Source organism: Macaca fascicularis, chromosome 20 (assembly GCF_037993035.2).
Source record: "Macaca fascicularis isolate 582-1 chromosome 20, T2T-MFA8v1.1".
Classification (NCBI taxonomy): domain Eukaryota; kingdom Metazoa; phylum Chordata; class Mammalia; order Primates; family Cercopithecidae; genus Macaca; species Macaca fascicularis.
The window spans coordinates 51,522,193-51,549,086 of NC_088394.1; the positions used below are offsets into that span (position 1 = coordinate 51,522,193).

At 35.3% G+C, this 26,894-nt stretch overlaps 1 protein-coding gene across 2 annotated transcripts in view; it reads left to right on the forward strand.

Moving 5' to 3' along the window:
- The window catches only part of LPCAT2 (lysophosphatidylcholine acyltransferase 2), a 78,449-nt gene that overhangs the window by 18,470 nt on the left and 33,085 nt on the right, over positions 1-26,894 (forward strand). For both annotated transcript variants that reach the window (XM_045382444.3, XM_045382445.3), the window contains exons 3-11: positions 854-1,071; positions 2,313-2,425; positions 4,378-4,438; positions 5,280-5,338; positions 6,887-6,921; positions 10,047-10,101; positions 18,951-19,033; positions 22,480-22,605; positions 23,987-24,140. In XM_045382444.3, coding sequence (XP_045238379.2) covers positions 854-1,071; positions 2,313-2,425; positions 4,378-4,438; positions 5,280-5,338; positions 6,887-6,921; positions 10,047-10,101; positions 18,951-19,033; positions 22,480-22,605; positions 23,987-24,140 — 904 coding nt within the window. The remainder of the gene's footprint in view (positions 1-853; positions 1,072-2,312; positions 2,426-4,377; positions 4,439-5,279; positions 5,339-6,886; positions 6,922-10,046; positions 10,102-18,950; positions 19,034-22,479; positions 22,606-23,986; positions 24,141-26,894) is intronic.

The following is a 26,894-nucleotide window of genomic DNA, read 5'->3' on the forward strand; positions in this document are numbered from 1 at the left end:
TGTACATATTTTATTTTTCATAAAAAGCTATGTGCTTATTCACATACCAAGATATCCCTCCTGTGTTTGCACTTCTAGGAATACATTTTTGTTTCCCTGCTTAACTGGATCTTACTTGTCTTGTGTGTCTGGCATAGTTCCTGACACAGTTTGATAAATTAACTAATCTATAATGGCAGAATCTTTTTTAAAGGTTTTTTAAAAAAGTAGTTTCTGGAATTGCTTAAGTGCATCTCTGTTCCAGGAAAGTGAGATGATGAACTCACTTCTGATGATTGTTAATGATATCTAAAAACTGTAACAATACGGATTACAAGACTTTTTAAAAAAATTCCTAAAATAATTCTGAGAACAGTTTCAGTGTGAGAGTTCCAAAAGTGTTTTAGGAGATAGTAGCATCTTCATTACACAAATGTGGATTCCCAAGATAACCACTTTGAAGAACAGTACTGATTTGGATATCTCAGTAGGGGATGTGTGTTGAAAATTCATTTTTAACACTTTATAGTCTCAGAATGATGGAGCAGTTTCTTAGCCACACATATCTTTGGGCAAATTACTTCTCTGTGCCTCAGTTTTCTCATCTATAAAATGGGACTGATAATTTCAAAATACCTACTTCAAAAGATTAGGCTGAGGATTAAAGAGATTAATCTGTATGTAAAGCATTTAGAATAGTGTCTAGCACCTGGCAGAAAGAGCTCCATGTAAGTGTTAGCTATTATTCTCCTCATCTCATATTTTCATATGAAATACTCTGACATATTTTGGTTTTCTTATTGTACTATAGAGTAAAACCTTGCTGCTAGCTTTAATTAACAAAGCTAATTATGTCTTTTCTATATTTTCAAAGGAAAATTACTCAAACAGCTTTGAAATTTCTGGGTCGTGCTATGTTCTTTTCAATGGGATTTATAGTTTCTGTAAAAGGAAGGATTGCAAGTCCTTTGGAAGCACCGGTTTTTGTTGCTGCCCCTCATTCAACATTCTTTGATGGAATTGCCTGTGTTGTAGCTGGGTTACCTTCTATGGTATCTCGAAATGAGAATGCACAAGTCCCTCTGATTGGCAGTAAGTACTTGTAAGGTAATGTAGATAAAATATTTTCATGCTCATGCTTTAAATTAAAATAATCATATATAGTTTATTGATAAACTTTTTAAAAAGTTTAAACATTTCAAACGTATTTACTTTATTGTAATAAGTTACTACATGGAAATAGTATATTTATGAAAAAAGATTAGACTTCCCTTTTATAGCTTCATAACTCTTTAAAACTTTTTATCACTATATCATTATGTCTTTCTGTTCTTGTATATAGCCAGAAAGACTAGTTTTCAGATACTACTCATGCTTGATTTGAGAGAATTTAACCCATGTTTGATTTGAGAGAATCTGTGAAAACACAGGTATATGCTGTTTCATGAATTTATCTTCAGGATGTTAGGCGCTAAATGCAGTAAGTGATTTCTCCTCACTCTGTTTTCTTCATTATTGCCCCCCAAATCTCCATGAGGGACCTATGTGTAGCTCTTTGAAAATTATGATGTGGAACAATAGGTACTTCCTGCCATAAAAAATAATGACGCAAGTGAAGTGTTTTTCCTACCACATGCTTTGGTCTCCCTCAAGAATTGTCTCCAAGTAACTACTCCCTGTTGTCCCAAGGTTATTGCAAACATCAGATGATGAGAGAGTGTGAAAGTTCCCTGATGTTGCCTCAGTGCTCTGGAAAAGTAATAGTTTTTGCAGCTTTGTCATTCAGCTAAGACACTTTTTTTTTTTTTAATGTAACTTCCATGCTTTGTGCAATGTGGCTTTTTCCTGAAAAATTGTGTAGCAATAGATTTTTGGTAAATTGAAGTTGATTTTTCATGTGCTAGGAAGCTATTTCAAAAAAATGTTGTGCTGAAAATTGCAGTATTATGAGTAATGGTTACTCCTACTTATGTGTACTATGAATTCACTTTTCAAGGTATTCCTAAAGTAAAACAATAATCTTGTAGCATATTCCAAAGGTTTAATGTCAATTGAGGAAGAAGACCTTTAGGAGACCTTTAGGGAGAAAATTATATTTGCTTTCTTTTGTATTTTTGCTGCTTACTTCTGTTAAATTAATAAAATGTTTTTAGTTGTAAATATCCACTTCTCTTTTCAAAATTAGAAGCTAAGTTCTAATAAATTGTTTTTGAATGGTTCTCTTTGATTTGCTCATTTAAATTTTCCATACAATGTGTTATATATCCAGCATTATTGCTGTGGTAGCTTTAGCCAAAAAATGGCTTGCCTGTGACTTTTCATTTGTTTTAAAGGAATGTTACGGGCTGTGCAACCAATTTTGGTGTCCCGTGTAGATCCGGATTCCCGAAAAAACACAATAAATGAAATAATAAAGCGAACAACATCAGGAGGAGAATGGCCCCAGGTAAAACATGGTAGATGTTAATTTAAACATATTGGGAGTTTGTTAATTGTATGTCTGTAGACTTATTCATTTGGATCCACAGATATTGCTATCTGTGGACACCTATACTAGGTATCTTTAGCATAATAAGTGCAGAATAAATACAGTAGCAAGTATTAAGAAGTCCTCTTCCCCATGAGATACTCCATGGAATTAAATGTATCATTCTTTTTTATTCTCCAAACTCTTTGAAGCAATTTTCTCTTTGTGTTATAAAAATTTGATTCTCTAACTCTAAATTTAATTACCACTTTAAAGATGAGATAGGAAATACCTTAGTATCTATTACCGTTATACTACAGTATCTCCTATTTCATGTTTTAGAAGCTTAATTATATAAGCTCAGTTATACTCAATATTGTGGTGGGTAAATGATTAAGATCTTTAATCTCACCTGAGGTATATTTAGATAGTGCTTTTCAGTTCAAGGGGCATATCAAAATCACCTGTAGAACTGTTTTTCAAACTACCATCTCACCACCCCCTTCCCTTGAATGCGGGGGTTGAGGGGGGTAACATTTACTGCAAAATAAGCCAAGGGTGATTCTAATAGGAACCCCTTTATCTTTGCCCAGTTGAAAACAACTCATCTCTAGCAGACTAATAGTCCTACAGTTATCTGGCCACACATGATGACATGAAGATGTTAAAGTCCAAGAGAAAGTATGTGACCAAACAGGTTGTTTTAGAAACCAAGGCATGGAAGGAATGATTAAAAAGAGGATTGTGAATAGGTGGCATTGGGAGTAGGGTTTGATTTTTCTCTGTGGATCCAAAGAATATCTAGCAGTGGTAGGTGGGAGATAACAAATAGATAAATTTCAGCTCATTTTGCTCATCTTGAGGAAGAACTTTCTGTCCGGAAGTGGAATGGTCTGATGTGTAATCCTTTTCTAGAATTTTCAGGCATTGGCTGAACTACCACTATTGCAGAAAGAATTAAAGCATTAGAGATGCTAGGTGACTTTTATGGCCCCTTCCAGCTCTGAGATTTTACAATTCATTGTATATCCATTAATTGTTAGTAGTTTAGTTGTTGAATTTTCACTGAATAAAATATATTTGATATTGTATCCTATTGTTATAGGAAACCCACTTTTAAATTGGAAAATGGAATTATATCTATTCATAATTTTTATTTTATAAATAACCTGTTATTGTGGCAATGTAGCCCAATAATGTTTTCCCTATCTAATTATCATAAAAACACTTTGCTAACTGCTGTGAGTGCAGGATTTTACTTTATTTTATTTTATTCACTTAGCAATTTATTCATGGCTAAATTTTAAAAGCATCAGAAAATTAAGTTGCTATTTTACTTAGTTAATGGGGAAGCTAACATGCTGCTTATCTTTTACTTTGAAAACATGAAGAAGTATGTTAAAAGCTAAAAACACTGCCTCAAAAAGAAAAAAAGATATTAAGTTGTATTCCACATGTCAACTAATTCAAGTAAACATAAAGCACATTGTACACATATCTTTTTTCCTTTGTCCTCAAGACATGCCTGAACTATATGTTGTGGGAGTAAATATTAATGGGAAAACTGAAACAAAATTGGAAATTATTTGGTTAAGCATATATAGCAGAAGAAAGAATTTAATGTAGCCTAATGCACACTTTGACCATGAATTATGCTCTACATCTTTTAGGTTTATTCAGATCATTAGTTTTATCATTAAGAGACATTTGTTAAAACTTAAATCCATTTTCTAATTAAATTAATAGACAGCACTTTCTTTACAAGAAAATTGAATAATCTGATGGTAGCTTTCATTAGAATCAAGTGTTAGCCTTTTATTTCATTTTTGTTTTTGAAGCATTGGCAGCTGTTTGTGAAGTCATAAGAAAGCAAGTAAAGAGGTAATTTATTAATTAGATTGAAATATTAAATCTATTCCTTTTTTCCCAAGATACTAGTTTTCCCAGAAGGTACTTGTACTAATCGTTCCTGTTTGATTACTTTTAAACCAGGTGAGAAAAATTAAATTATGTATTCTAACAAAGTAATATGGAAGATTTCACAAATGATTTTATAGAAATACACAAAATAACTCTTGAGCTTGCTCTGAACATTTTTTTCTTTTCTGATTGCAACTTTTTGACACTGTGGATCCACAGAACTCACTGCTTTGCTTTCTCTTTTGGTGTCATAATTCCTCTCCCCTTGGAGTGTCCACTCCATGCATGTATGCTTAGGATGAGTGGCTGTGTGTATGTTTGGGAACCCTCACAGACACGTGAGGTTCTATGCCATCAAGTAGAAAACCTATCTCATTATCATTATAATGTCTTCAGTTGCTTTCTGTGGTTCATTTCTTTTTTAACATTAGAAGTCAGTGAATGCAGCTTTCATTATAATTTGTAATACTTTAAAATGTTTTTGTATTAGCTGCTAGAATGCTCAGCAGCAAAGTTATGACTCACTTCTAGCAAGTATGGTAGTTCTTGCTTCAAGCATTTGGTTTCATGTAGGCTTTCTTATTTTTTCTTTGTCTTGATTTTATCATTACTTAAAAAATTCTGTTGAATATTAACACTTGGAAAATGAAAAAAAGTGGAGAAATAAGTCAATGAATAAACAAATATTTTAAGTGGCATAGGCACAGCATTTAATATTTTGCTTCAGTAGTTCTTAATTCAAAAAAAATCCCTCATTTTGGTAAGTACTAGGGATTTATCAACATTTAGCAAACGATTTCTGTTATACATACTCTTAAAATATTCAGTCTATTTATACTATTTATTATTTTGTCTTTATCATAAAACTTTTATTCACATAAAAACACATTATAAAATTTCAACATGGTTGCAGGAGCCTTCATTCCAGGAGTTCCAGTGCAGCCAGTCCTCCTCAGATACCCAAACAAGCTGGTAAGCATAGTATTTCACCACAGGAAGAATTTCAGTATTCCAAGTAGCACAGATTCTCTGGAACCCCTTTTAATATGTAAATAAGGCTGTGAACAGATAAATGGTGGAAGCAAATGGGAGAGCTCATTCTGCTCACCACATCTAGTTTTTAAAATTTTGCAAGATAGGCACATATCCATTGATACTAATATTAAATATTATTTTGCTATTACTGAACTTCAGGAAGATATTTTCTTAGCCTCTACTCTGTTGTCACCATGTTGGTGTGATTAATTCCCAGATTAGGGTCTCATTAGAATGAGTAGTTACAAATTTGTGATTTTCATTAACTCTAGAAGGAAATTTTTCTTGATTCAGTGTTCATTGCTAGTGAAGAAGTATTGAAATAGCAGGATAAATATGGAAGAGGCTTGGTTTTTCATTATTGCACTAATTGTGTGAGCCTTGGTAATAAGTAGCTTAATTAAGTAAGAAAACACCTGAGAAAACTTAACATCTTTTTTTGTTTGTTTTTTGGGTTTTTTTGTTTTTTTGAGACAGTCTTGCTCTGCCATCCAGGCTGGAGTACAATGGTGCGATCCTGGCTCACTATAACCTCCACTTCCTGGGTTCAAGTGATTCTCCTTTCTCAGCCTCCCGAGTAGTGGGGATTACAGGCGTATGCCACCATGCCCAGCTAATTTTTGAATTTTTAATAGAGACAGGGCTTCACCATGTTGGCCAGGCTGGTCTTGAACTCCTGACCTCAAGTGATCCACCTGTCTTGGCCTCTCAAAGTGCTGGGATTACAGGCATAAGCCACCAAGCCTGGGCTAACTTAACATCTTATATAAAGTCCAGAGTTGATTCAGGAAGTAGTCTCTTCTGTTTCAGTTGGATACATTGTTGTCTTCTAGATATTGATTGTACCACCATTTTCCTAAAGAAAGATTTTTGAGGCGATGTTTTGGTTCTGAGAGGAACTTTCTTTATGAGAGAATTTATATTAAAAGCCAGGATATAATTATTAGTTATCTCTACTATGTAAGTTTAAGGGTTATTGATCAAATCAGTTTTGTATTTAGAGGCTGGTTTTTCAACCTTGGACATCTATGGTTAAAAAAAGAATTAAAATCTATAAAACTTTTATTCATTGTACTTCTGCCTATAGGTTTGATTTATTGTGTGTTCATATTATTTTATTTCCCCCAAATAAGCTTTTTTTTGAAAACTGATATATTCTGAGTTTTTTGTAAGCAAATTAATTATCCAGATATATTCATATTAGGAGAAAAGTGGCTAAGCATGTAAAATAGTTTTTAAAAAATTAGAGCACGTCATTTCATCAAAAGTTGTTGACATTAGGAAGATCTTTGCTTTGCAGATATGTAATCCAAGAATTCATAGGTCAGTTTACTGTTCTTTAATAATAATGTATTTATTTTACTTCTCAACGTGTTGCTTTTAGTTTCAGAAAAATATAAATGAATCCCCATATTAAAATAAGATCTTTATTTTATTTAGTGTTTTTCCTCCAGACTAACAGCTAAAATAATTTTGTTATTATAGGATACTGTGACCTGGACATGGCAAGGATATACATTGTAAGTCACTTATGTCCATTATTAGTTTATATACATTTTATTTTAGTGAAGAAAAAGAAAGATCATTTATTCATTCTTTTAAAAAGTGTTATTTTAAATTCTTATTATATTTAAAAACATAAAGATTTCTGATCAGAGCCCTAAGTCTTATAACTGATAAGTCTCTGTAGAGAGCATCAATGTCTTGCACTATCTTGACCACTAACCCCTCAAGTCCCCTGTATGCAAAATTCTAGTCATCTGTCTCATTCAAATGGGTCTCAAGTGTTTGTCTGCTAGTTTGTAAGTGACCTAGTTTGCATCATAGTTAGCTTTAATTTTGCAGTTTTATTTCCATTGCAGATTTGGCATTATCCAGTGTCTCTATCCTTACTTACTATGTTGGTTTAAGCCATTCAGAAAAATTTAGTCATATGGCCTGAAATAGCTATGATGTGTCTGATATGAGTTGAAAAAATAGCTAACCAAGATTTCAGTTCTGTTGTTGGATTTGAAAAGCATTGGAATCAGCAGTTTCTATAAGCACTTTACTTAAGAGAGAAGAGGAATACAGTTTCATTATTAAGCAAGCTGATGTGAAGTAGGCCTTTAAAAAGAACAGAACATGTAGAAACTTGGTTTCTCTCAAGATCGTTTGTTTAGTTCCCTCTGAATAAGTGAGCCTGTTTAAATTTTGGTGAGAGCCATATGAAACACCTGGATTTGAAGACTTCCTTTAGGGTCTTACCCAGTTTTCATATTGTTAAGCACAAAGCTCAGATAACATTGTTGATGGATAGGTGACAATCACTTGGAAATATTTAAGGAAATCATCAGTTGCCTTAGGCACATTGTAGGCTTTTTTTAGATACCTTCAGCGTAATCCAGCCAACTTCTGAAATCAAAACTGCGTAATTTCTCCACTTTGTATATATACACATTGCTTTGAAATAATAAATTTAAATCAGAATATGTAACTGATGGGACAATAGAATAAATATTAACACATATGAAACATTTATATTCTTGTTATGCTCCAGTCCTTGATAATTAAAGATAAGCAAATAACACCAAAAATAAAGAACATAAATTGTAAAGGATATCTAAACAGCATATTATCTTTCACTTACCAAGAAATCAATTTATTCATTTAACTAAAATACATGTTTCATGCCATTACTTATTTTGAATTCCTGATTGCTTTTAGACATGGGATAATTGGGAGAAACAGGTAGTATGAAAGTATTTGGGAAAACAAAGTGCCTTAACAATGGATGCATAGCATACTTCCACTTCCTGAGGTGTGCCATCCTTTGGGCCTTTACAGGTTAAGTTCCTTACAGAGATAGTGATGTGGCCAACAAGACTTTTTTTGGTTGCCCAGCAGTCCAGATTAATGTGGTGATCAAATAGGAGAAAGCTTTTCTAGAAGAGTAACTGAGAATAGAAAATATAATAGACAGGTTTAGTTAATCTAGCCTTCTCAACTGAGAAGTATGTGAGAAGAGGAAAAGGAAATTAGGAGAAAGAATTCAGGAATGAAAGGGAGAAAAAATATTTCAAAAGTCAAAAAATTTTCAGGACTTTTAAACAAACACAAAATCTTTAAAAGGCACAGCTTTGTGTTGTTCAAATGTCACATTGCACCTATCTATTGCAAATCTCACGTCCAGTTTTTTCTTCTCATCTACTTAATATTGTTAGCACTGTGTCTGTTACTTCTAAATCTGTTTTCTCAATTGCCCTTGCTCAAAGTGCTACTCCAGATACGGATTCTAAGAAACAGATTTTATACCAAAACAAATATCCCAAGGGAAAGGAGACTTGGAATAAACTTAGAGAAGTTTTGTATCAGTCTAAGAAGTATTTGGTCTGTCTATAGGGTGGACAAGACAGGTTAGATTTTATGTGTGGTTTCATATTTTGTACAGTATTCAGAATTTTCAGAATAGAATATGCATCTATTAAAGTAATTGAATTCTACAGCTCCATTTAAATAATTAAAAACAATTTATGCAAGATAGTGTGGATTGACTTTAGAGTTTATAGATAGTAAAAAATGTTTTTCTTTCAAATGGAAGACTTGTGAACTGACACATTAACAATTTATAATTAATTATGAAAGTGATATATCTACTTTCTAAATTCTTTCTTTTAACTAAATTCTTAAGCTCCTAAATTCCTTAAATAAGTCGCCTCAGGTAATTTTTACAGATAAATTATATTTTAATTTCTTAACAGTGAAAAGAGATTGGTTGGTTCTTTTCTTAAATGTGTAGTTTAATCCATTCTGCCTGGTTTCTGGGTCAATTGTCTAATGAGACTAAACTAAAAATCCAGTAGAAATCTTATCCAGAGGGTCTAAATATGTACTGGAAAGCTGTAAGTAGGAACAGCTATTTCAAACATTATCTTTGAGAGGGTTGCTTAACTACTTTGAAGACAGCCTTTGCCTGCCTTTACAATGAAATTTGAAACTTTCCAGATTTCCTCATAACTAGAACATTTATTAATAACTGGGACAATTTTGATAAAGCTTCCGCTTTTACAGAAAGGCCCATTGATTTAATGTCAAAAAAGAGTTCAGAAATGTAATGATCTACCTAGGAGTTTTCTTATAAACACATTTACATACCTTGAAATGTGGCCTTGGGTATATTCTCTAGGGACTTGGGCCTTTGAGTCTGTGTTGTCAAGGAAACTTCAAATTTGTGGTTTAGTCTGTTGAGCTGAGGGTCTGACTCAAATACGTATTTGGTATTCATTTGGTGATTTAACTTTTGAATAATAATTGTCAAGAATACTTGTCTAAGCTGGGCACAGTGGTTCACACCTGTAGTCTCAGCTACTTGGGAGGCTGAAGTGGGAGGCTCACCTGAGCCCAGGAGGTTGAGGCTGCAGTGAGCTATGATTATGCCACTGTACTCCAGACTGGGTGACAGAGTAAGACCCTGTCTCAAAAAAAAAAAAAAAAGATTAGTTGTCTAGGCCCAAAAAGTGTTATAGCTGCAGTGTAGCATTTATAAATGCAAAATATATATGAAGTGTGATGTGGGGGTATTTGTGTATAAAGAAATGGTTGTTGAATAATGTAAGGTGATACTTGCATTACTGTATAAAAATAGCCTTTTCTTTTTTCTCTTCAGCATTCAGCTTTGCATGCTTACTTTCTGCCAGCTCTTCACAAAGGTAGAAGTTGAGGTAAGTCATTCAAAATGTAGCCTTGGAACTTGAGATTTGGCCTTGCCTTTAATTTTGAACTTCTAGTCTAGAGAGACCAGATATAAAGGTCCATCACCCATAACATAAACCCTGGTGTTTTACAAATTGTGTATATAAACCTAGCCTGTCAGATTTAGCCCTTGAAATCATGTTAGAAAACACCTCTAGATTCTGAAACGTAACCACCCTGGCTGGCCAGAGGGGCATCACCTTGCTCTCATCTTTTTACTCCTTTAATGCTGACACCTGCTAAATTGAATGATGTATTTTCACATCCTGACAAAAGGAGCTGACCATAGCTGATAGAGCCCCATACCTCTTTAAAGAAAATATTTTATGAAAGCTAAGAGATGCTACTTGGGGTCTAGGGGAGAGACATAGAGGTCAGAAGACTTCACTGTGAAATCACCCTGCACATGAAAAGTCCAAGGAAATTCTGTCCGGGAGGCAGCACGTATTATCATTCACAGGACAGTCTTTTGGTTTGAGTTACAGTGGCAGGTAGTGAGAGAGGAGTTATTATAACATTCTGAAAATTTCAACCAGGTTTTTAAGGCTCTAAAGGTTGGTTCCAGAGCTGTTCTTAGTTTCTAGATATGATGTAGAATGGACCCCTGAATTCAGAATCCAGTGGGTTTTAGCAATACCCTCAGGTAGTCTCTGAAGAGAGACGGTTTGATCATGGGTCTCCTGGATTTTCTATTTGCATCCATGGATTGTGTAATGAAAACCTTAAGTTTGCCTGTGTCATACAGAGTTCTGAGTGGGGTCTAGTGCCTAAGTGACAGGACTGTGGAATTTAATTCACAAGAATACTATTTTGCTCTGTTGGATAGCTTAGTGATTTGGCCATTTAGAGATTGTTAGCAATACCAAATGGTTTAGGAGGGCAAATTACATTTCAGAATGAGTTTAGTGAAATTTTCTTGAGATTTGCATGTTTTCTGCCTGTCTTGAAAATATCTGTTTATTAATTATATTTCACACCTCCCCACTTTTAAAACCAGCTCAGTATCTCTCACTGTGGCCAAAAAACAAACAAACAAACAAAAAAACAGAAAACAAAACACACACTTGTTCTTGGGTTTTTCTTAGAGGTTCCTGGGGAACAAAAACTAATAAGTTTAGAAAGTATCAAGGTAAAGAAAATGAATTTTTTTTTTCTCAAGACTACTCAGTGCCTTTGAAATGTCTGACTTACAGAACCTTTTTCTCTGGATATTTCCCGGAACCAGTGTTCTATAGAATACACTTCAGGAAGCCTTATATCATACTATTTCTAAATACTCTGAGCACTGCTCTTGCTTTTCCAATAGCTGCTCAGGTAGTCTAGGCCTGTTTTACTTTTCTAAAAAAAAAAAGAAAACTCATACTTTAAAAAAGCCATGCTATCTTCTCTGCAAGATATTGTCTCTTCCTCTCAATGCACCCCTCTGTAGCTAAAACAAGATCTAGCAGCACATATAAATATTGGCCGGGCGCGGTGGCTCAAGCCTGTAATCCCAGCACTCTGGGAGGCCGAGGCGGGCGGATCACGAGGTCAGGAGATCGAGACCATCCTGGCTAACACGGTGAAACCCCGTCTCTACTAAAAAAAATACAAAAAACTAGCCGGGCGAGGTGGCGGGCGCCTGTAGTCCCAGCTACTCGGGAGGCTGAGGCAGGAGAATGGCGTGAACCCGGGAGGCGGAGCTTGCAGTGAGCTGAGATCCGGCCACAGCACTCCAGCCCGGGCGAGAGAGCGAGACTCCGTCTCAAAAAAAAAAACAAAAAAACAAACAAACAAAAAAAAAAACCAAATGTACACAAAGCTGTCTTTTTTGCCGTAGCATGTCAATGGTCAAACTGCATTACAACAGAGGTATTCAGAGTCCTCTTTTTGTTTTTTTGTCATGACCATTATTACCACATTTCCTTTCTGTGTCATGGCTTTCTTTTTTTTTTTCTTTCATTCTTTAAAAAAAAAAAAAAAATTACAATATTTGCATTCTCCAGCCAGTTCTGAGACCTGTTTGGATCATATTTTTCTGGCAAAGAAAACAATGTATTATTTGTTCCATAACTTCACAAATAAAATGACTTTCAGCTGCTTGAAAATAGCCGCATCGACAGAGATTTGATGAATTAGAATTGCGGTGCAGAACAAGAGGATGGGAATTTGTGGACTTCAAATTTAGTACAGATATTCTTATTTTAATTACTTTTACTTTAAATTTATGACTCCCCCTTTCACCCAGGTGACTCCTGAATACTTTATGATATTTTAATATTTTAATACTCACTGTTGGATTTAACCGAAATGTATCCCAGCAGCCCTTCAGGCACTAAGTATACCATGCCCTGGCTTGAAGCTCTGTAAGAGCTGGGCCATCTCTGAAGTTCCAGCTTTTCCACTATGTCTGACGAGGCCCCGCTTGAGATTGGTTTGTGGTCTCAGTACATTTAGTTGCTCCAGTTTCAATTGTTTTGGTTGTTCTCAAGTAACCCCCTTTTTTCTTTTTCTTTAAAATTGATGGAAATCCTTGCTACTATCTTATTTTAAACATGGTTTTGGAACTTCTTGAATATTAGGTAAACCTAATGTAAGATGTATTATTCAAGAATATGGTATTAATTTTATGGTTTTTCAAATGAACTTTGAATGAATTATTAAAGTGCCCTTTTAGACACTCTTGCTTTTGTGAGTCACATGACACCCCATTATGTTGACTGCCATATCCTTTAGTTTCACACGTTTCCTCTCAGTAATGATGACTACCGAACTCTTTAATTACCAAAATCATTAGATATCTAAGATGTAATGAATCTAATATTTAGGAATATTTTCGTTTGTTTTTTTTTTTTTTTTTTTTTGAGACGGAGTCTTGCTCTGTCGCCCAGGCTGGAGTGCAGTGGCGCGATCTCGGCTCACTGCAAGCTCCGCCTCCCGGGTTCCCGCCATTCTCCTGGCTCAGCCTCCCAAGTAGCTGGGACTACAGGCGCCCACAACCACGCCTGACTAATTTTTTGTGTTTTTAGTAGAGACGGGGTTTCACCGTGGTCTCGATCTCCTGACCTTGTGATCCGCCCGCCTCGGCCTCCCAAAGTGCTGGGATTACAGGCGTGAGCCACCGCGCCCGGCCAGGAATATTTTCTTACCACCTCTTCCCAGCCCTCTCTGCTTCCCAACATAGAAACATACAGTGTTTTTGAAAAGGTTATTATATTCTCGACTCTTGGATCTTAAAAATATAGTTAGTTCTAAACCTCATGTCCTGTGTAACTGTTCTGCTGGCATCCTTGAACAATGATGAAGACGTCTGTCTACAGTATGGTTCTACTAAAAGCTATTCTTTGAATTGTAATGCGGCATAATGGGTGTTCTTAAAGTATCTTTTAGTCATACTTTTATTAACCAGCTACTTCACAAGTATACGTTTATAAGGATATGGCTTAGGGCATAGGGAATAAAATAGCTAGTAGGAAACATTGCAAAATGTGACCAGCTACTTCACAAGTATACATTTATAAGGATATGGCTTAGGGCATAGGGAATAAAATAGCTAGTAGGAAACATTGCAAAATGTGACATGAATTAAGAGTCTGCTAGTTTATCTTATGAGAGAGAATACATGCTAAGTCACACTATAAAGCACTAAGTGGGCCTCTGCTAGTTTATGAATGGAAACAAGCCATTTACACTGACTGTACAGTCAGTTTCCTTCATAGGCTATATCTCAGTTTGTATTCAAAGCATGTTGACTTTAGAAGCCATCTAGTATATATTATAGATACATAAAAATTGTCTGTAGTGGGCATATTAAACATGTAATAAGTCCCCCCTTATCTGTAGGGGATATGTTCCAAGACCCCCCGTGAATGCCTGAAACTGCAGAAAGTACCAAACCCTATATATACTCACTTTTTTCCTAAACATACATACCTCTGATAAAATGTAATTTATAAAATAGGCACAATAAGAGATTAACAGTGATAACTAATAATTAAATAGAACAGTTATAACAATATAGATAAGAGCTGAATGTGAATGTAGTCTTTCTCTTTCTCTCTGTCAAAATCTCATTGTACTATACTCATCCCTCTTCTCCTTGTGATGAAGAAAGGGTAGAGCAGGAAGGCATGAAATTTCATCACCCTACTCAGAATGGCATGCAATTTAAACTTATGAATTGTTTATTTCCAGACTTTTTCATGTAATGTGTTTGGACCATGGTTGACTGTTGGTAACTAAAACCACAGAAAGTAAAATCCCAGATAAGGGAGACTACTGTATTTTCATTAGGAAAATTCATTTACAAAGCTTATAGTGAGCTTATAGTAGCTAGTTTTAGGTCTAAAATGCTCTGTGATGGGCAATTCATTTCCTTAAAATAATAGAAAGGTTTTTTTTATTTAAAAAGAATTTCTGATTTAGGGAAAGATTGCAATTAATGATGAGTATTATGATCAACAGCTATATGTATATATCACTTTTAAGATCTGTAGAGAGTTAATTACTTAGGGAGGATTCAAAGACATTTATATAGTTTATTTAAGTATCCAAATGCACTACAATTATTTGTAGTTTTTAATCTAAAATGAGCCTTTTAGAAAACCTCAATCACACAACTACACACCCCCCCCCCCCCCCATATATATACTTGTTCTAACAAAGCTAATTTCTTCTGGAACTTGGTAAAATTCTGGAATATGTGAATACTAATAGAGAAATAAAAAGGGTATTAACTAGAGTTTTTGTTCTAATCCTGTTACTACCTACCTGTATGTGCTTGAGAAAATGAAACCTTTCTAAGCCTGCATTCTCACTGACAAAAATGGGGATAATGACACCTAATTTATAGAGTTTTGAGGAGTCATAAGGTTACTTATGTGCTGGCACATAGTAAGTGTTCAGTAAGCACTAACTTTTACTTTCTGTCTCATCTGGATGTTTCTGTTCTTTTGGGAAGGAAGCAGCAAACATTGTTTATAAATATCTTCCTTATTTTGCATTTTTTCTCTTTGAAGATTTAAAAGAAGAATTATAGAAAGAACTAGAACTGCACATTTGTTAAGATTGTCCTTTTAAAATTCTTTTCTGTTTGTTGCAAGGAAAAAATAAAAGATTGATTATAGTGTCATAATTCCTCAATCTTCCTCATCATTTTTTTTTTTTAGTAGAAAGGAATGTTCTTGATGTAGTCAAGAAAAAATGAATAAACTAGCTTTAGTGATACGGAGCTTTGGTTTAGTGACTGGCTTTGGTTGATGGATGTCTTAAATAGTAGGCTGAAGAATTTTGTATCTTGCTTGTATGCAATTTAAGGACCAAGAGGAAGTGGGGGACTCTGGGACCAAAAGCACAAACAAGAGATGTTAATCTGAGAAACATGTCACTTAGTCTGCTCCTCATCTGGGACAGGATGGTGCAAAGTTAAGTATGGTGAAGGCACAGAGAATACTGTATTTGAAAGGAGAGGGGAGTGGAGATATGAAGCCAGTTTCAGGTGCAAAAGAAGGGAGTAAGTTTACATAAGCTGTCTTCTTTATAAAGTTGAAAGTGAAATGCCATTTGTCCAGGGAGAGTGAGGTAAAAGTGGAATTGCAACTTGAAAAGCATGGAACATATTTAACATTTTTAGCATCTCTCAGTGGTCCCTAACAGGAATATGAAGGCAAGATCAGGAGAGGTGGCTGAGGATGTGTGATTGGCACTGTGGGCATGGCAGAAGTGAAAGATTCTAAGTAACAGGTCATACAGAAGTATCCGACTCCCAAGTCCAGTGTAGATAGGCAGGGAGATGTTGCCAGAGGGAGTGGAATGATTAAAGAGGGATGATTAGATCCAGATGTGACCATTAAGTTGTCATGGTCTATGCAAGACCAGATTAGGGGAGAAATAAACACTAATAGATAATGAGGGGAAACTGATTAAAGAACTTATCAGAAATTAGAGTCATAAGTTTGTTTCCATGGCTGAAGTAGAGTCTAGAAGAATATCTGTGGCCAAGATGTCAAGTGAGTCATCAATGTGAGTACTGAGGATACTGAGAAAAGATGAAGTTAGAAAGGAAAACTTCGGGGCTTGAAGTCATTAGGGTATATAGGTGTGTGTTGGGAACCATAAAAGATAGTGGCAATCATGTTCCCCTTTCTTTGATTGATTTTCCTTTCCAAATAAAGGATACATTCATACTGTGAGTCTTGAATGACTGTACAAAATGGAAATGTGATATAGAGGGCAAGGTCTTATCCTAGGAGAGGTGACTTTATTAGAATTTCCACTGAATTGCTTCTTAGGAGGAATAGGGCCTCCAAGGCCCATGGGTGTCAAATTTAGGATTTTAATTATTTTGTACTCTCAGTGGATCTTTATTCCTCAAGAATAAGATGCCATGCCAATATGAGAGTTATTAAAAATCATTTTATGAAAAATACTACCTGCACTAATAGAAACCAAACCTGTATTTCATTGTATTATGTTTGGTTAACAGTGTGGCAGCAATTTGTTTTTCAGGTTTTTCAGTATGTGCTTTTATGACCTACAAATCAAGTGTATTACAAATGGTTGTTTGGCTTTTTTAAAAGATGAAGAATTATATGGCAATTAAAAATTTTAATTTCTTACACTGTTTTGTTAGAGATTTTGTGAACATTAATTTCAACTTACTGTTTTTTTCTTGGATTTTATACTAAGAAAGTTCAAGAAATTTTACTAGATCAGGATGCAGGGAATTTTTAGAAATACTTCTTTGCAAAGATAGTTATTCTAAATATATAAGGATGTGGGGACCTCTGGTGGCTTAGTTTATTTTTCCATCTTAAAAAACAACTATGCAAAATAGAGAGCCACACACAGAATGCCAATGGGAAGGACTTCAGAGATCATTTAGTTAAATGTTTTCATTTGACAAGAGAAGGCACTGAGGCTCCTAAAGGCTAAATGACTTTTCCAGGATCACACGGCAGATCTCAAGCAGCAACCCAGTCCAAGAACTCTTTCTGCAGCTTGCAGCTGCCCCCTTAGAGAGGAAATAATCAGATAAATGTGAAAAGTAAAAATGTCCTATAGCACATTATTCTATAATTCCATACATTTTCTCTTAAAAATGCCACTTGCATCCATGTCATCCTCCACATCCTCACTCCCTCTACTCAAGGTCTTATTGTCTCTCCCACGATTGCAGCTGCTTCCAGACATTCTCCCCACTCTTAGTCTCTTCTTTGATGCATCCACTCCTTACTGCTGAAGTTACCACTCAAAAACTTGGAGCTGGTCATGTCATTCCCTTGCTTAAATGTCACCTCTGAGATACCAATGCTCACAGGTTTCTTAATATGATTGACAAGACATGAAACCAGGTCCATTTGGAAAAAAAAATGGTATTTTCAACTACTTCTAGTTACATTCTTTATTTATCAAATGGAAGTGGTGGGATTTACCTCAAGGAATTGTTTAGAGAGTTAATCATATAAAGCCCCTAATATAAGATACCCGGCACACAGTAGATGTTTAATGGATGGTAACTCTTATTGGTGGATTTAGCTCATTGTTTCATAAATTTCTACCCTACTGAATGGAGAGCTTCTTGAGGGCAGGGACTTTGTTGTCATGTTTTTTAGGGCTTAGTGCAGCACCTGATCACCTATTTTGGGGAAAAATTAATGAAATAAAATAATGTATGTAAAACACCTAGCATGATGCCTGGTTTCTAGTTATAATTCAATAAACAGTAACTATTGGCAAAAATCTCACTTATCCTTAAAAAGCCACCATCAGGTATTAGTTCTTCTGTAGAGCACCCTTAACCGAATTAGCTTTCTTGTGTGCACTCTCTCCCTAGGCACCACCTTCCTCTTTGGCTGCATTTCCTTGGCCCCTGACAAAATTAATCCTTTCCTACCTCTTGCTCTCATACTCCAGGAAGGATGGTTAGTGGAGAAAATAGGGTTTTTTTTGAATCTGACAAATCTTGGGCTGAATTCTGGCCATGTGACTTGTATGCCTTTAGGTAAGTTAATTAAGCTATTGAGCCCCATCTATAATTGGGGGCAATAGAGGTAATGACACTTAGCATATGGGGTTATTAATGTGTTGTTCTATCTTATTAAAATATTGATCTTCTTTAGAGCAGGCAATAGGTTCCTACTAATCTTGCCTGGTATATAGTAGGTGCTGAAAAATATGTAATAACTTGAATATGGCACTAAAACCTTGTTAATGTTAGAAAACCATAAATAAAAACAAGAACAATACAATTGAGGCATCACAGAACATCAAGTGGAGAAAAAATACAATTAAAAATGCTAAAGCAAAAAATGATGGTAAGCAAAAAGCTGTAAAGCCAATACTAAGATTTTTTTTAAAAAGCAGAATAAATGACTAAACAAAGTTCAACCAAATAGTAAAAATATGGTTGACATTAGAATAAATAGAGAAGATGAAAGACAAAAAGAAAAGAAAAAAAAAGTTCACATAAAGGGATGGGAGTAGTTGAAAATGCAGCTCGAGGAGAAAGATTTTAGTAGCTATAGCTTTACACTTCCAGAATTCCAGACACTGGCTTGTTTCACCCTCACAGTCACCAGGGAAGTAGTGATCATAGCCCTCTTTTTAGAGTTGAGGAGATGGTTCAGCAAAGTTAAAAGACATACTAGTTAACACACAAGCAGACCCAGGGCTTAGAAACAGATCTCCTGAATCTAAGCCCAGTGTCCCATTACCTCATATAAGCTATGTTCTAGAAAGGTAGATGCTTTAATATATTGATAATGTATAAATTAATTTACTTGGCATTTAATGTCTTAGGCTTAAGACATTGTTATAGAAAGGTATATTTGTCTTTCAGTTTATGCCAGTTCAAGTACCAAATGATGAAGAAAAAAATGATCCTGTCCTTTTTGCTAATAAAGTCCGGAATGTAATGGCAGAGTAAGTGTCTATATTTGATTATAATTTGTAAATAATTTGAAAATTATTTGTACATGTTGTTTAACTCGTTTTAGGGATTTTTTTTTAACCCCTGAAGGCCTCGTTCCCCAACTCATTTTGATACATAAAATAATGTGCCCAGGGATGAGGTCAGTATAACAATCTATAAATATTTTCCCCAGCTGCATACCACAAATAAGGAAATATGTCTTTACTGGAAAGACTGGGGAGGGTTCAGTAACCAGAAAAGACCAGTCAGTGCCTTGCACAGGGTGGATTCTCCTAAGCTGGCCCGCCACTGTCAAATGAGCCTTGTGATGATCTCAGTGGTTCCTGACGTGGCCCACCTTCTATTCCTTCGACCTTCATATAGCTGCCCAAGGCTGAGTGTTTCTAAGGTGTTACTGACTGTAGCACCAAAAAGGAGAAAGTTTGCCATGTAAAAAGATGCATAGAAGAGGGAAAAAGTCACCTCTTCATGGATGGCTATAAATTAGGATTTAGAAACTATAAAACATAAGGTTAATATTTTCCTGCATATAAGAGAGTTGTAACTGGCCATTATTCTGACTAGATAAATCAACCCCTATCTTGTAATGAAAGAATGTTTTATACTATACCACCACCCAAGCAGCCTCAGAGCCTTCCAGGTGTGCACCCTCTTCCCACATACCACCTCCGTCATTCCCAGTAGTAAGTTTGGAGCTAATAGACCAGCAGTGTTTATTCTCTTAGTAAAAATTCAGTGAGAACTCTGAATGTAGCTATATGTTTTATTCTAATATATGTATCTTAATATTTTTCTGCAGAATAACTATTTTCAAAATAGAATAAATGTTTGGCAAAAAATTTGCTATTAAGTGTATAAAGATGTGGTTGTTTTATCTAGTTTCTAGATCAGCTACAAAGTTAGTTTTTATGTTGTTTTCTTCTCTTCCTTTCTTATGTTTTCATGTCAGCTTATATCCAAAAGGTAGAAAGCAAGATAATTATCAGAAATTGAGAGAACTGGGCCGGGCGCGGTGGCTCACACTTGTAATCTCAGCACTTTGTGAGGCCAAGGTGGGCGGATCACAAGGTCAGGAGTTCGAGACCAGCCTGCCAACATGGTGAAACCCCATCTCTATTAAAAATACAAAAACTAGCCAGGCATTGTGGCATGCACCTGTAATCCCAGCTGCTCAGGAGGCTGAGGCAGGAGAATTGCTGGAACCTGGGAGGCGGAAGTTGCAGTGAGCTGAGTTTTCATGCCACTGTACTCCAGCCTGGGCAACGAGCGAAACTCCGTCTCAAAAAAGAAAAAAAAAAAATGAGAGAACTTATATCAGATATTTTGGCTTCCCAAATTGTGCTTAGAAACAAGAGAAGGGATTTGTTTAGACAGCCTTTTTCTGAATTCAAAGGTGTGGAGGTAATAATGACTTGTGATAAAGAGTAAGAAAGACCTTGATTAGCTGCACAACCTTGGACAAGTCTCCTCCAAATCCCCTTCTCACATGTGAAATGGGAGTTAAAATCATTGCCTTGTCTTTCTCATGGTTTTGATTATTAGGAGACTCAAGTAGGAAAGTATATGATAAAAGCATTTGAAAACACAAGTACTGTGGTAAGCCCTCAACTTATTTAACATTATCCTTACATCAACTCTATGGTACAAGTAGGAAAGCTGACTCAGGGAGGTGAGTAGTTTGCCCAAAGTCACATTAGGTAGTGACTGTCTGGGCTAGAACTCAAATCCACATTTCCTGTTACCAATGCCCAAGCTCTTAACTATTATACTGTACCATTTATTATTCTAAGTCCCAAAATATTTTAAAATTTAATTTTACATCTTATATATTCTTATACCAAAACACTTATTAATCAAAGAGCTTAGAAAAAAATATTTTAGACAGAAAAATTTGTTGTTGTTGTTGTTGTTTTGAGACAGAGTCTTGTTCTATCACTCAGGCTGGAGCGTAATGGAGCGATCTTGGCTCACTGCAACCTACACCTCCTGGGTTCAAGTGATTCTCCTGCCTCAGCCTCCCGAGTAGCTGGGATTACAGGTGCCCACCATCATGCCCAGCTAATTTTTGTATTTTTAGTAGAGACGGGGTTTCGCGATGTTGGCCAGGCTGGTCTCGAACTCCTGACCTCAGGTGATCCGCCTGCCTTGGCCTCCCAAAGTAGTGGTATTACTGGCTTGAGCCACCGCACCCAGCTGAAAAAAATGTTTTATTCTGATTGTATTCATTCAAAATTTAATGTTTCTAGCAATGATTCAACAAAATCCAATACAGTTTAAAGACATAATTTTATGATTTTCACTGAATATTTGTGAATAAAAATTTAGTGAAGAGGAATCTTTATCTCATGTACTGCATTTTTTTTTGTTTTTGTTTTTGTTTTTTGGTATTCAGTGTTTTTCCAGTTCCTATAAATATGTATTTTTTTTCAAATTTAATTCACTATCATTTAATCTGTGTGTAGTGAAGTAGGAACTAGGAGCTATACTTTCACTTAAGGATGGAGGATGTTTAGGTTTAGAAGAAATATTAACTTATCAATTTGCTTCAGTATTTTTGGAAGATTGCTATGTAGCAAGAAGGTGATCTCTAGCTATAAAAGATGAAAAACATAGATAGCTAGCAATTTGGATAGACTGTTTACTTACACTATATACAAATGCCATTTATATGTTTCTTTTATTTTATTTATTTTTTGATATGGGGTCTCCCTCTGTCACCCAGGCTAGAGTGCAGTGGTGCAATCTCAGCTCACTGCAACCTCTGCCTCCTAGGTTCAAGCGGTTCCCCTGCCTCAGCCTGCTGAGTAGCTGAGACTACAGGTGTGCCACCATCATGCCCGCGTAATTTTTGTATTTTTAGCAGAGATGGGGTTTCGCCATGTTGTCCAGGCTGGTCTCAAACTTCTGGCCTCAAGTGATCTGCCTGTCTTGGCCTCCCAAAGTGCTGGGATTACAGGCGTGAGGCACTGCGTTCGGCTCCATTTATCTGTTTAAACAGTACCCTCCACAGGCATTCTCTTTTTGTCCTTACAGTAACCATTTGGAATAAGGACAATATTCATTCCTATGCACAGATGAGAAAAGTGAGGCTTCATCCACAGCTGGTAAAAAACTCCACTAGGACTCGAACCTAAGTCTTCTAATTACTTTCGATGAGACTGAAGGCAACTATTATCATTATAGTTAAAACACAAAACAAAAATTATCAGCAACACAGACAGAAGCATGTAGATATAAGGAGATTAACCTGATCCTTAGTAAGTCTGCAAAGAAATGGAGAAACATGTCTCTTTGTCAAGAAAAGCGAGAGTTACTGGTTTAAAAAGTAGTAAATACTTTTTCATTTGCTGTTGTTTGGAACCAGTTAAAGCCTAATGAAATATGATTACTTTTTTTTTAAAAAAATGAATTTTAGTTTGCTTCTTAATACTTTCAGAGCTCTGGGAATACCAGTAACAGATCATACCTACGAAGATTGCAGATTGATGATTTCAGCAGGACAGCTAACATTGCCTATGGAAGCTGGGCTGGTGGAATTTACTAAAATTAGCCGGAAATTGAAGTAAGTGTATTTTAAAATGACTGTACTTTCATAAAGTTGTTCAAAGGGGATCTGAAATCCTATCTGTTTATTTTCTCCTGCTCTAGTTCCCACTTGGTGTTTATTAGGAAAGTCGGAGATGTGAATTTATCTCACATTTTATTCATCTACTTTTGCTTTTTCAAGAACAGTTAACTCAGAGATATGTGCATTGGCCACAGGAGGAGACCAAGGGATAATAAATATGGATCCACACAGATCTGCCTCCTTCTTCAGAGGGAGTTAGTGACTCAGAGAAGTTAGTCCTGCCACCTTCTTACAAGGACAGCATCATTAGATGATACTGGCATGTGGTAGTCAAAACTTCACATGTGAAACATGAATTGATTTGTATAGTTGCAATTCTTACCATCACTGAATATTAAATACTTGCCCTAGATCTACCTTTTTTTCTGGATACCTATTTTTTTAAAAAGGCAAAAATTCTTCTTTGTGCTCTTATGATCTAGTTTAAACCATTGAGAACTTTCTTGTTGAGCTATTTGCTGTAAAAGGTATAACCCTCAACCTCCCTCTACCCTTATTGCAGTTAATTCTGTTCTCAACCCTATCTGGAATTTGCAGAATTTATTAACATCCTGTCTATGAAGGAGATGAAGAACCAGTTACTATATCAAAGTTCAGTATTAAAGTATAATATTTTGATAACTGGTATAGAAAATATTATTTATATTGTAAGATAAAAATGTTTTGCTTTTGTTTGCGTATTATGGTCACAATGTTCTGTAGATTTAAAAAGTTTAGATAGTCACTGAAATTGGGCTAAGAAGTATGTGTTAGCTCATTTGTTTAATTCAACAAAGCAGAAATAGGGTATGATGTAAGCTACAGTACATTTTCCAGTGTTTTATCACAGTGGTTTTTCATAACTAATCTTGGAGGACATGTGTATAGTCTAATGAATCTCCCTATCATAACGTTTTGTGAAATATGAATTCATTATCAGCCTGAAAGCTTCTTGAAAGCAAGAATTGTTATTTCACCTTTAAAAACTTAGTAACGTGCTATGGACTCACTAAGTAATGTTTAGATTTAAAATACTTGCTTTCTTATTTTCTTCTCATGAATAATTTATTATTCCACTACAATGTTCTTCTTTTTATTTACTTTTCTTTCCCTGAGATATTTAAGATAATTGTCAGTTATATAAATATCCTTTAAAAGATTAAATGCCTGCATATATGTTCAATATGTGCTTTTAAATACCTATTTTATTCTCCTTTACAAATTTAACACTTAAAATATTTTTCTCTCAGATACATTAGTAAAATAATGCCCATAAAATGTCCATGTGAATTGTAAAGGGCTAATAACATGTATCTATGATTCTTTGTGTGTTTAGATTAGATTGGGATGGTGTTCGTAAGCAATTGGATGAATATGCATCTATCGCGAGTTCCTCAAAAGGAGGAAGAATTGGAATTGACGAATTCGCCAAGTATTTAAAGTTGCCTGTTTCAGATGTCTTGAGACAACTTTTTGCACTCTTTGACAGGGTATGTTAAAATTTAATCTTTCACATTTTTACTCTGTCAGTCCTACAGTGAATAAATCAATATGGTAGACAATTTGAAAAACTTGATAGGTCAGTGTTAGAAGAATCAAGGCTGAGCCTATGGTTTAATTGCATGATTTTGTTTTTTTCTCCTTCATAGCAATATTAATAATTGTGTGTGTGTATAGTAACATTTATTATAGTGTCGTATATAATATATGTATCTATTATTTTAGTGTAATATAATATAATACAATATATCTATTATTTTAAATACCAGGTCAGAAATAAATATTGTGGCCATATAACCACATTTGTGGTATGGAATTGAAAGAGTTTATATAATTGGCAGAAATTTTAAAATTTATATCAAAACTCATGTATTGATGACATGCGTGTTAGAATTTTATTCTGAAGGTTTTAGACTTCCACAAACCTGGATGAAGACCAAATAGATTTTTATTTTCAAGTGACGTTTTGTAACAAAGATTTTAATTAAAATCTGGCCATTTGCCATTATATTGGGGATACAGTTTGCTGCTTATGAATATTTAAGTACATGCAATTAGATAACTGAATTGTCAAAAAGTTTCCCTAGGAAAACTGTATCATGACTTCAGGTTTTCTATTTTTTAATTTGTATTTTAATATATAAAATTGATAGTATACAGAAATTAGCCAGGCATAGTAGTGCACAGCTGTAATCCCAGCTACTCAGGAGGCTGAGGTGGGAAGATCACTTGAGCCCAGAAGGCGGAGGTTGCAGTGAGCCAAGATCATGCCACTGCATTCCAGCCTGGGCAACAGAGCAAGACCCTATTCTCAAAAAAAAAAAAATTGATAGTAAAATGCACTCTTTTGGTTACAGTTCTATGAGTTCTAACAAATGCACAGAAGCATGTAACTACCACTGCATTCAAGATACACAACAGTTGAAAAAATATATATATTTTCTTGCAGTTATTCCATTTGTAGTCAAGCCCTTCCCCCAGTTTTAAGTCCTGGCAGCCACTGATCTGTTCTCCATCTCTATAGTTTATCTTTTTCCAGATGCCATATAAATGGAATCATACAGTATATAGTTTTTTTGAGTATGGCTTCTTTCACTGAGTATAATGCATTTGAGATCCAGGCATGGTGTTTTATAGATCAATAATTAATTCCCTTTCACTGCTGAGTAGTATTCAATTGTATGGATGTACCATAGTTACTTTATTCCCTAGTTGAGGCAATTTGGTTTGTGTACAGTTGGGGACAAATATGACTATAGCTGTCATTCTAAGCATTTGTGTATAGGTTATTATATAAATGTAGGTTTTCCTTTCATTTCACTTGGGTAAATACTTAAGAGTAAGAACCCTTTATTTTATCTTATCTGAGAATTAGCTTATTTTGCATTCATTCTGAAGGATATTTTTGTTGTACAGGCAGGTCTTGGAGATGTTTAGGGTTTGGTTCTAGACCACTGCAATAAAGGGAGTATCACAATAAAGTGAGCCATATGCAGTTTTTGGTTTCCCAGTACATAGAAAAGTTTATTTATAATATAGAGTAGTCTAGTGAGTATGCAATAGCATTATGTCTAAATAAACAATGTATATACCTTATTTTAGAAATACTTCACTGCTAAAAAATGTGAGCAATCATCTGAGGCTTCAGCAACTTGTAATCTTCTTACTGATGGATTGTCTTGCCTCACTGTTGATGCCTGCTGACTCATCAGGATGGTAGTTGGCTGAAGGCTGGGCTGGTTGTGGTACTTTAAATAAATAAGACAACAGTGAAGTTTGCTGCATTAATAGACTCTTCCTTTCATGAAAGATTTCTTTGTAGGCTGGGTGCAGTGGCTCATGCCTGTAATCCCAGCAGTTTGGGAGGCCAAGGTGGGTGGATCTCCTGAGGTCATGAGTTTGAGACCATCTTAACCAATATGGTGAAACCCTGTCTCTACTAAAAATACAAAATTAGCTGGGCATGGTGGTACTTGCCTGTAATCCCAACTACTTGGGAGGCTGAGACAGGATAATTGCTTGAACCTGGGAGGCAGAGGTTGCAATGGGCCGAGATCATGCCATTGCACTTCAGCTGGGGCAACAAGAGCGAAACTCCATCTCAAAAAAAAAAAGTTTTTTTGTAGTATTCGATGCCATTTTATAACATTTTACCACTGTAGAACTTCTTTCAAAATTTCGGTCAGTTCTCTCAAGCCCTGTCATTGCTTTATCAACTAAGTTCATGTAATAGTCTAAATCAATTGTTGTCATTTTAACAATGTTCACAGCATCTTTATCAGGAGTAGTTTACATTGCAATAAACCACTTTCTTTGCTCATCCATAAGAAGCATCTTATCCATTCAAGTTTTATCAAGAAATTGCAGCAATTCAGTCACATCTTCAGGCTCCATTTTTAATTCTAGCTCTCTTGCTATTTCTACATCTGCAGTTACTTCCTCCACTGAGGTCTTGAACCCCTCAAAGTCATCCATAAGGGTTGCAATTGGCTTCTTCCAAACTCCTGTTAATATTGATATTTTGACTGTTCTTAATGGCTTCTAGAATGCTGAATCTTTCCCAAAAGGTTTTCAATTTACTTTGCCCAAATCCATCAGAAGAATCGCTAGCTATGGCAGTTATAGCCTTATAGCATTTCTTATGGCAGTTATAGCCTTATAGCATTTCTTAATAAGGCTTCAAAGTCGAAATTACTCCTTGATCTATGGGTGGCAGAATGGATATTGTGTTAGCAGGCATGAAA